The 11,427-nt window shown below is 32.7% G+C and overlaps 1 protein-coding gene across 1 annotated transcript; it reads right to left on the bottom strand.

Annotated features, from left to right (window-relative positions):
- Nucleotides 1-3,184: 3,184 nt before the first annotated feature.
- LOC137826205 (telomere repeat-binding protein 5-like) lies at nucleotides 3,185-7,061 on the bottom strand. Its single transcript, XM_068632090.1, has 10 exons — nucleotides 6,981-7,061; nucleotides 6,602-6,879; nucleotides 6,048-6,421; nucleotides 5,700-5,870; nucleotides 5,526-5,588; nucleotides 5,342-5,421; nucleotides 4,807-5,045; nucleotides 4,394-4,708; nucleotides 4,236-4,299; nucleotides 3,185-3,607 (listed from the first exon to the last, which is right to left on the bottom strand). Exons 1-10 carry the CDS (start codon nucleotides 7,059-7,061, stop codon nucleotides 3,458-3,460), a joined length of 1,815 nt encoding a protein of 604 aa, XP_068488191.1. The 3' UTR covers nucleotides 3,185-3,457.
- Nucleotides 7,062-11,427: the final 4,366 nt, after the last annotated feature.

Here is an 11,427-nt window from a genome sequence, read left to right as displayed (position 1 = left end):
CAATCGTCTAACCTCAACCATGTTTTTTGTATAATTTTAATCAAACAATGTTAATCAATGATGCAGGAATTGGAATATTGTTTGAAGTAGTGTTGTTGGGCAGATGACATGTATATAATGGGTTTGTTTAAACTATGTATTTTATAAAGCCACCAATCTGCATTGGAAGTTAGGTGGCATTAGAAATACCATTTTTAGAATGTAATATGTGAACATATAATATAACTTTTATTTCACTGCTAATTTTGATATGAGAATACAGTCTTTCAAAATAGTCTTACAATAGACTTTTCGAATTTCTATCTTCTCTCATAAAACCCATACTATAAATTACATTTAAAATCATAATATAAATGACATTCATAACTAAAATTAAAGATAATAATTATTGACTATTCAAATTTTAAAATAAAACTGACAAAGGTTTTGAGTTTAATGCTAACATAATATAGGTTAGGTTAAGATTGGACATAATATATTGAAAATGAAGGCGACTAGCCACTCATATTTTGTATAAACCGTTTAGAGCATAACTCAAATATTCCATTTTTTTACTTCAAAAAAAATAATAAAATAAAGATAAACAGCATGTAAGGGGTGTTCCAACTCTTGCTCCAACCCTTATAAAAGAAATTTCAAACAAAGCCCTCCCCCTCCCATATAATCCAACACTAGGATAAAGGTGAAAACAATTACATGGGTAGCACAAGTGCTCCTTCCCTACTAAAAGGAATACCTCCAAAGTTACATCTCCCAGTACATAAAAATCAACCAAAAAGACAGGGTACCATAACTAGCTTCGTGGAGTTTGAATTACGCTGCCACAATTGACATAACCCAGATCTTTCATAAAAAGGTTCCATCTAGCTTCATACTTCGTGCATGTCCTAAGGTGGGTTTTCGGAAATACACGAATGCTCATCAAACATGGGATGACTTGTTGCAATGTATCATCTTTGTTTTCCCCAGCTTTCACAACAACATCAGTATTCATTACACCAATCATCCAGAGCTCTTCCTTCCACCATAACAACCAATAAGCCCTACAAAAAGCTGCAATACCAGCCGAAATAAAGAGGGAAATAACACCCCCTACCCCCTACCAACAACCCAACTCATGTATAAGACCCTTTACACCCATAATAAAAACTTGTACTTCAACATTTGAAACGTACTCACCCTAAAATAACAACACCTAACAACACCTATTGTTGGGTTGGACTCACTTCCTATCTAGAGGCCAGTCCAATATTAAACTTTAGGATTTTTCGAACAGAGAGACAGCCATCAGCAGATACAGACAGTGAGAAAAAAAAGAGAGAGAAAAGATTAAAGAGAGAGAAAGTTTCGCTCATCAACTTCCGACCGCCACGGACTCTTTGTTCACCGTTGGATCGGACTGAAATTTTTTCAACAGGTTCATACTTTGTGTGACTTCAATCTGACCGTTCTCGTATCTTGCAGAAGTTGTTTGAGCAGAGAGAAATTCATCTCACATTACATCAGCGTTCTCAGCGTTTCTATTGAGGACGAAAACTTTCGTATTGCTGCTGCTGTTTCGTCCACCATCGATGGAACTGAAATTTTGTCAAGAGGTTCATACCTCGTGGTTCTTCAAGTTGGACCATTCGGATTGTTCAAAAGTCACCGAAACATTTACATATAGGTCGCGTACGGTAACTGTAGTTTGTGAATTTTTTTTCAAGTTTCTTGTTCTCTGTTTCATCTCTGTTGTATTACTATTTGGCTGGTTATTAAGCACAAACTTTGATCATAGTGGAGCTTGATTGACTGGCTTGTGCCCGTGGTTTTTACTTCTCACATTGAGAAGGTTTTCCACGTTAAAATTTATGTGTCTTCCTGAAGTTTGTTTTGTGTTGTTGTCATTATTTGTTATTGCTCCTCACAAATTATTGCAAGTTGGGGAAATTATTATCCGCTGCTTATTGCTCTTGTTGAGATATTATTGTTATTGTGTTGAATTTTCCATCACCCACATGGTCAAATAATATAAAGACACAAATATTTTTCGTAATTAGCAAACATAACATATAAATAAAATAGTACATGTACCTCAACCCATATACAAGGTTTTGTACAAAAAAATCCTTATAAAAGAACAAGAAAATTACAATCCATAAAATTACAACATTTGTACCAAGCTCAAGAATTAACAACTAACGAACACATCCCTACGTTGTAATTATCATATAAAACATAGAATTTAAAAAAAAAAAAATATTCCACCTTTATGCATATATGGTAAAAAAACTGGCCTGATCATATGTGCCACAGTAGGTGATCATATAAATGCAGGTAGTTACCATAAAATCATTTAGATTCTAGATTGATACATATAATTGGGCACTGATCTAGTCAGAATATGAGAAACATACCTTTGAGACATTGTTTTTCATTGAAGCTCAATATTGGACCTAAGCCAGGGATTAAATTTCCTCGCATCCATTTTTCTTAGTTAAACATTTTTCTTAGTTAAACACTACTTCAAATGACAGAGACTAACACATCTTTCTATAGTTTATTACCTTCTTGGCTGAAACAGTAGGTATAGAATTAGACAAAATGTCTTGGCAAAGAGTTGTGATTAACTGTCCCAAGTCACTTATTGCATCACACAGTATTCGCAGTATGACAAAATACTCTATTTAATTTAATTAATTTTTTCCTGATAAAATAAACTATCTAAATCCTAGAAAATTGAATGAGATAAGTTTCAAGGTAAAACTACCATCTTAAAACAATGTAAGAGGAAAAATGAATCGACAATCTAAGACTACCATATGACTATCGTCCTGAACAATATTAATGTGACTCGTACTCCAAGTTTTTCAAATGGTTGCATGTAAAAAATGCTAGCGACAATTCTAGTTGCATGAAGAAGACACTCTCTAACATGTTATAGTTGCATGTTTCACCACTTCGTAAGTTGTGTGAATTATTGATACCGTGAATTACCCTTTATATCATCAATGAATTGTATCATCGTATTTGGCCAAAGGAATCTATATCATGTAACGATATTTGTACTTGAAGCTAGCTTTGCATGAGGAAAAAATCATTTGTATCTCATAATTTGCGTTCCTTTATGTCATTGTAATGGATTGCAAAGATGAAAATAACGAGGTAACATTGGCAAATATTCTAGCAGCATTTAACTTCTATACATTCATTGTTCTGGTTTGCATTAGCATACCAACAAACTAGCCACAAGAGATTATATGAGTGACACCATATCCCCTTTGGGGCAAACAATCATGTAGAAAAATAACCAAACTAATATCAGGCTTAGGAGGGATAAATTGTGGAATCACATGTATCTGAGTATATTTTGGAAACTTGTTCATACTATCAACTTTTTATCATAACTAAACTACTTGGAAAATGTACTTCTGCAGCAATACCCTGTTCTTCTGCATCCTTCAATATTTGAAATGTCTCATAATGGTTTGAGTTGATGCTTGCATTGTTGTTGAGACCAATAGGCATGAGCAGCTAAGACCCTATCCAAAAGCTCCTGAGGAACAGGTTCTCCCCTTCTTTGTTGAGGTGAGATTCTAGCAGTGTGCACTAATGTCTTCCACTTATCCTACAACATTCTCATAGTCACTCAACTGTTACCATAGTGCAAATATTGCATATTTTGTGTGTGGATGAATAATCCTAGCACTTCAAGAATTTTTCTTACAACAATTTTCCGAAAATATCAGCAAACTTGAAAAGTACTGGAGGAGATAATTCACAATGAAAACACCAACTATCCAATATCAAATGCTGTCTCTTAACTATTTTGGTAGAAAACATCCTAGCTTTTACGAAAGCAATAATAAGAAGGAGAAATTGCATATCTTTGCTAATATAGTCCTTTTTAAGAAAAAAATTTACCAGCACTTACAAGAAAAGAAATAAAAAAGATAAAATACATTGATTTTCCATAAGATAGAATCAAATTACATACACCTTAGCTTCTGGAAAAGTTAAAATAAGAAGAAATTTTATAAAAAGTTAAGTGTATAAGTTGATTTTAAGGTAAAAAAGATTAATTTATCTTACCCTTTATTTTTTATCTTCTTTTAAAAGTTTAACCAAAAAAACTATTTAAAAAGAAACTAAGAAAAACATTATGATTTGGACTATATCATACAAGTTATGATCTTTCGGCATATTACAGGAGATTTCCTCCAAACAATGCATAACGCGTCACATGAATTGCTAACCTTCAAATCAACGTAAGTTCGATGTTTTGCATGGTCAAAAGCACGTTGTTTGACATCACGCCACCTACAACCCACAAGCAATATTCAATACACCAGAAAGGGTATAGCTACGTACTCATTAACCAAAAGCATAGAAGACTAAATTTTCATCAACAAACCTTCCAGTTCCAAGTTTTTCAACAGCCTGAACCAATGCTTCTACTTCTAGAACCGAGAATGGCCTTCTAATTCGGCGTTGTGCAAAGTCAGGATTCCCAGATTTGCGACGAAATGGAACCACAGCTAATGCCTCCATGTTAATGGCCGGAACTGCCACCAGAGTGCGACATTTTGACATGTTATTGTTAGCATAAGTATCTGTTGGAGAGGAGACCACATTAAGATCACCCTCCACACATCTTTCAACTTTTATCATAGAACGTTCTTGGGATACGTTCACTGTTCCTTGTTGTAACAGTAAAGATGTTGATTGCCTGTTTATTGAATATCGTCAAAATTAGTAACTGCTAATAGGATCATCAAAAGTAATTCCATGGATGAAAGGACTAAGAAAGGTAGAAAGGTTAATTACTTGGATAATTTTTGCTGCGAACCAGTTTTTAGAAAACAAGGGTTATCATTGCATGAAGATGGAGAGTTTGAACTATGTCTTGGCTCCAACATGAATCCTAATCTATGACGTTTGTCATCTTGAGATATTCCTGTTTGGATTAGAGTTTTGCTATCATCTCGTACTTTCTTTCCCTGAAGAAGGATGCCTACATGTAGTTCATCTCCGAGTATACTTGTCACAGCCTCCATTACTGTCCTCTACAAAGTAATAATAATAACAACAAGAAGAATTAACCATAATCATAAAAGTAGACAAAGGAGCATGAGAAAAGGTACAATGGGTGACTTACTATGGTTATTATACTTACTTTATACACTTGAAATCTATTTTCATTTGGTATGGAGGCATGAGAACATACTATAAAGGTGGTTTGGTGTTAGGTTTAAGACTCAGATTATCTCGTAAATTTGTTCATGTTTCTCAGTTTCTTTTATAGTTATCCCTCATTGCTTTAGTCACATATGATGGAAGTACACATACAATAATTGCTTACCTTCAATGAACCAATCGTTGCAGTTTCAGGTATGTTAATGAAAAGTTCTGGAACTTTAAAGGATTTTATGCTGAGCTTCACTGTAAGTAAAAGATGAAAATCGTTAAAACCTTATATAAGAAGATGTTATGTCAAACTGAATTAGGATTAGATATTGTTAATTCGTAACCATTGATTTTCTTACCATTACAACCCTTGGACCCTGAATGCACTTGTTGACCAACTATAGAGGATGATTCTTCAATTGCTGCATGTTATTAATTTGACCATTTAACCAAAGTTGTGTGGAAGCTAAAAGGAAACATACATTACAAGGAAAAGTAAAAGGTAGGCAAACCAAGCACTGTAGCACCTGTACCATGATTTGTGTCGTTGACCCTGGTGGTATCAGAAGAATCAAACATGCCTTGACACTGAGACCCCCTATCAGAAGTGGATGATGAGGTCTGGTTGAAGAACTTCCTCTTCTTAAATGGATACATCCTTTGTAAATTTTCAAGTTCAGAATTGTCCCTACTATTGTTCTCATCTATGTCAACACAATTTATGGAACTATTAATTTTTATACAAATGTGCAAATTTTGGAAATTGACTAACAATCGTGAATATATGCATCAATAGTGATTTCTTTTTTCACACTCAGGGGAACACTAAAAACTGATGTGAAAATATGAATTCGAAAGCAACTGCAAGTAAAGCTACATACCACTCATAAGAGGACTTGCATATTTCAATTTTGGCATATCTGGTGGTGTGGTAGATATCTTATACCTGGAGTTCAGTTGGGTGCAGTTAACTAAGTTTTCATCATCATCTCTAACTAATTTCCTACCACTGGAAGTGTTGGGAAAGGAATCAAGATGCCTATGGCCTTCCAATGACGACTTTGCCACATTATTTTCTGAGCTGCAATCTTTAGATACTTTGTAGCTTGGTTCTATTAGCCCATCAAAGCAACCTTTATTGTGGGTGTTTTTCTCATTTACTCTTCTTCTTTTAACCCTTTCATCTTCCCTTTCAAGGATATTTTGGCCTTGGCCTTCAAGATGGTTTCCAGGAAAAGATGAATTGTCCATGACTCTGGTAAGAGTTTTAATAAAACAAAATACTGATGAGTCATCACAACTTTACAAAGTGATTAAGATAGATCATGAACAACAAAAGCTTTATTGCACTTTGTAATAAGAAACATTTGGTTGATCGATTGTTATTGAATTATAAAAAAATTAATTATCAAGAAAAATAACTGTTCAAATGTACCTAAGGTTCTCATGTTTCCCTTGCCTACTAGGGACACAGGCAGAGACAATTTCACTGCAATTTCCATGCTCAAATAGGTCCTTCTTAAATGATCCACCTTCATCCTCAAGCTTATCCTTTATGTTAGCACTAGAGAAAGTTTGAGGATCTTTTGTAGGCGCTACATTGTCAAGACCGGAATTCTCACTCTCTTGCAAGAAGTTGCCAGCTACATTAGCCAATATTTCAAAAGCTTGTATTTGGTTATTTTCAGGTTTCTTCCTGATTGTGCCCCTCCCCTAAACCATGTACTAGAATTATCAAGATTTTGAAACAGTACTGATAATACAAGTCAACAAGGAGTATGGGGAAAAGAAGGGAGAAAAGTTCGTTTGCTTACCCTAATTGACCTTGAAGCTTTAGGAATTGCAGGCCCTTTGTAGCCATTAAAACCATAGTTCACCTTCTTCTGCAACATCATTCTAAATAATCATTCCTATAAGGAAAAGTCATCAGATAAAATGTGATTGTCTTCCTTTGGTTTTGCAAACACCAAGAACAGAACCTGTTAGCATAATCAAATTTCAGTCAGCAGCTATAATGTTTAGTATATTGATCAGTCTTCATTATACCTAGTTGCCAGTGCAAAATGTTATAAGGGTTTAATTCATTCAATTAGAACTAGTCACATGCAAAGGCAAGCAAAGTAACATTTTTCTTATTGTGCCTAATTGGTATATATGTTTTCTTAAGAAAGCTAAACAAGCAAGAAATTTTCTACATGGTAAAATCTGAAAAAAAAATTACAAAGTAATGATAGATGACATTAAGAAAAACTAGGCAATAAAAAAATTAAAGAAGCACTAGATATCAATACCAAAATTAAAGGAATAACAATAGGACCTGACATGCATAAAAATAACTTTTCTGGAATTGGATTATATGATAATGACGCTAGAAGTTACTTGATTCTTGAAATAAAGCTTCTACATGATGGTATTGAAACACTTGCACTTAAATGGACATTAGAATAACACCCTTGAACCCATCTTGAAATAACTTTTTTCTAGTTTGAAAATCAAGGAGATAAAATACCCTTCAAAAAGAGAGAAAAAAAAAGTTAAATACACAACAACAAAAAAGGATGTTGTCAATTAATTTTAAAACACAAAAACAAAAGCCAATATTGCAGCACGAGGATTACAATAATCCCATACATATTCTTATTGAACAAAATTAACAATAACACAAACAAGTAGCAAATGAAACACTGGGCATATTCCGAAAAGAAATAACACATATCATCAATTCAATGTATTGACCAAATAGATCTTATTAAGGCCCCTGTACCGTTTTATGGAGACAACATGCATGCGTCAGGTTTAACAAATTTATTGCCACTTTGCATGTATGAAAGAGAAGGAGAGAGAGATAAATATTATACTATTAAAAGAAAAATATATAAAGAAAAAGCAGAGAAGCTAGGGATACACATGAATGAAATGAATCAAACAACAAGAAAGGAACTAGAATGAACCCAGAAAAAAAAAAAATTGTTATGGAGGAAAAATAAGAAAGCAAATGATGAAAGTGACTCTATTGAAGAAGTGATGAACAAGAGTAAAATAGCCATAAATGAAAAAACCTTTTTGTTGTGTTGTTTTGTGTTAGCACCAAAATGTGAACACTTATTTTGAGTTGTGTGTAAAGAAGTTTTCATGAAAGGCAATAAATAGTGACCTAAAGGCTTGGGATATTGTCTGATCAACAAAAACCCCCTGAAAACCACCCAACCTCGTGTTTGTTCTTAAACCCCTCACAACCCCAACAAACTATATGCAAATCTTTGACCACTCATATCCTAGGAAGGGACTATCCTGTAACATGATGTTAGATAATTGGCTATAGAAGGTTGTGTCAGCAAAACCACTTGGATGGAACGGTTCCTTCGTTTCGGGTGATCCACTCACTCCTCTCTCCATGTCACTTCTTTGCTTACCACGTGGAACACTCTCCACTCATTTGGGTTCCTTTGTTATCTCATTCACATAAATAAAACAAATGATTGAATGAGTTTCAAAACATCAGCCACTCCTTGTCCCCATTTGCCAACAACTCCCCAAATTTTCAAACTCATTGTCTAAAAAGTAATATAAATGTGACTAATTCCTTCTTTTTCATTGCCAATGAAAACAATCAGCTTCTGTTCTTTCAGCTAAAGACAGTTATCCAATGTTGGATTGTGATCAAAACTTAAGCACATAATGTCAAAAAAACATCACGAGTAAATGATGAATATATTAACCAAGTTAAAACATTATGTTATTATTCAATTGAACATTATTATATACTACAATAAGTTTGTTAACATTTATTATTAAAGCTGAGTATTTTTTCATGTAATCCGTTTTCATAAACACTAAAACTGAAAATGTTCAGAACAAACATTTTCAAATGTTAATATTTTTTCGTAAGTTATATAAATGAAAGGTAAACCACATTTCTCAATTGTAATAGAATAAATAAGAAATGTATTATAAAAAATAACTTCAAATAAACTTCCATCTAGATGATGACATGACTCTTTTGAACATTTGGGAAGCTTTGGTGAGTGTTGATGCATTCCAACTTTCTCTTTTTGGCTTTGTATATTTTCCTTTTGCCCAATCATCTTCATTCTTCCCTAAAATCCTGAAATTAACACAAAATTTGGGAATAAATCGTTCTTATTCAATTCCACATCACACAAAATATGTAAAAAGCTATAAATTAATAAATTATGGGTTATTTTATACTTATTTCAGCAATTAATACTCATAAGTGTCTATATTTTAATATGAAATCTTACTGAAATTTGACACTTATCACCACCGCTCTGATACCATTAAATGTAACACCCAATAAATACATATATTTATTACAATAGAAATCCTACAAGTTTATATACAAGCTTAGAGTTTTTCAAAACATTCATAATACATGATTAGGACTTATAGAAATACAAATATTTACAATATAAGTTTCAAAACAACATCCTAAAGCCTTCCAGACCCTTCGACTCCTGTATGGTCATTTGCTCGTGTAAATAGTATGGTCATTGTAGTTCACAACTCAACAAGAAAAGAAAGGGTGACCTAGTGAAAATAAAATTTTATAATATACACAATTAAATCAAAAGAGAAAACCAAATTACATGATCAATTTCTCAATTATTCAATCTTCTTCAAATCCCAACATAAAACAATCACATTGATCTCACATGGATCTACACATCTAAGATATTTAACAAACATAATAACAATTGACGGCCTTCCAGAAGACCCGTATTAAGTAAATTACATTATCAATTTCTCAATTATTCAATCTTCTTCAAATCCCAACATAAAACAATCACATTGATCTCACATGGATCTACACATCTAAGATATTTAACAAACATAATAACAATTGACGGCCTTCCAGAAGACCCGTATTAAGTAAGTCTTACCAGAGACTAACACCTGATCCAAAGATTACCAACGAATGACCAAGAGAAAGGATTAGAGTAAGTTCAATACAACCCAAGTCGCGCATTTCATATGTCGGTGTGCATGAACTCCCACATTAGTTTCTCACCACTTGATATCTTAGTCTATGCGACTAAGATCACTAGTGAAGCTCAGAGATCTCTCTTCCCATATAGACATCAATACTTAATATAAAAACAAACATCACTCCATACCTTATCCCAAATGTATGAATTCAATTTCATACCATTTTCATCATACAATATCATTTAAAACACGATCCACAACATTCAAAAGTCTATTTAACATTAAAAAAAACAACACTTAAATACTAAATCATCAAAATCTAATATTTCTACAAGTTTAAATAATATATAAACAAACAACACAATATATAAACACACAGCATCCCTGCAAGATAAATTATATATTGGGACCATGTCCCCTTCACATTCAGATCTTCTAGCCTAGGGTGTTATTAAAAAAAAGTTAGTTTCTCTTACCTTAATTGCTTGTTTTTCAAGCAACCTCTAGAATTTTATCCTTTTAGTTTTGATAAGCTTCAAGAATTTAGGGCTTAATGTAAGTTATCCAAATAGAACATAAATTCATTATATAGTAAAATAAGTTGAGAGGATTACTCTTCTCAACTGACCCCACCAAGATTAATGACTAAATTCTAAGAAAAAACAGAGACAAAAGATCTTTAATGCAAAAATGAACTTACTTTATTTGAAAATCTGATCGGGTAGAAATGTTTCTTAACTCTTGAACTGTAACGTGGTGTGATCAGATTTTAAAATAGATGAAGATTTAGAGAAAAATATAAGAAAGAATGAAAAGAAGTTGGACGAATGGAAGCGAAAAAAAAAAAAAAAACACCGGGTCTCTACTTTTTTTTTCACGCTGATACAGAAATTAAGATTTCAATATGTTGGATAAAAATGTTTCAGAAAAAAATCCCTTTGAAAGAGACTAATCCTATTTAATTATGATCTTAAAGTAATAATTTAAAAATGAATATAAAAGTATTAAATGCGAGTAAATAGGCATTAAAAAAATTTAATGTGCAAAAAATACTTTGATTACTAAATAGCCATTTTTTAATTTTGGTTTCAAAAGGATTTACAACAATTACTCTAACCTTTCTAATGTCTAAACCATGAGTAAGATCTCATTTTCATCCTTTCATTCTCTCACTCTCTCATTCTCATATTTCTTTTTCTTTTTTTTCCTTTCTCTAAGTTTTTGTTTTACCTTTATCCTTTCGAATCTATTTTATTTCAGAATTTGATCATTTATTTAAAATAAGTAATATTTTTTTTTCACAATGTGGAAATT

This window comes from Phaseolus vulgaris, chromosome 8, assembly GCF_000499845.2.
Source record: "Phaseolus vulgaris cultivar G19833 chromosome 8, P. vulgaris v2.0, whole genome shotgun sequence".
NCBI lineage: Eukaryota > Viridiplantae > Streptophyta > Magnoliopsida > Fabales > Fabaceae > Phaseolus > Phaseolus vulgaris.
This window is presented reverse-complemented; position numbering and strand designations above follow the sequence as displayed.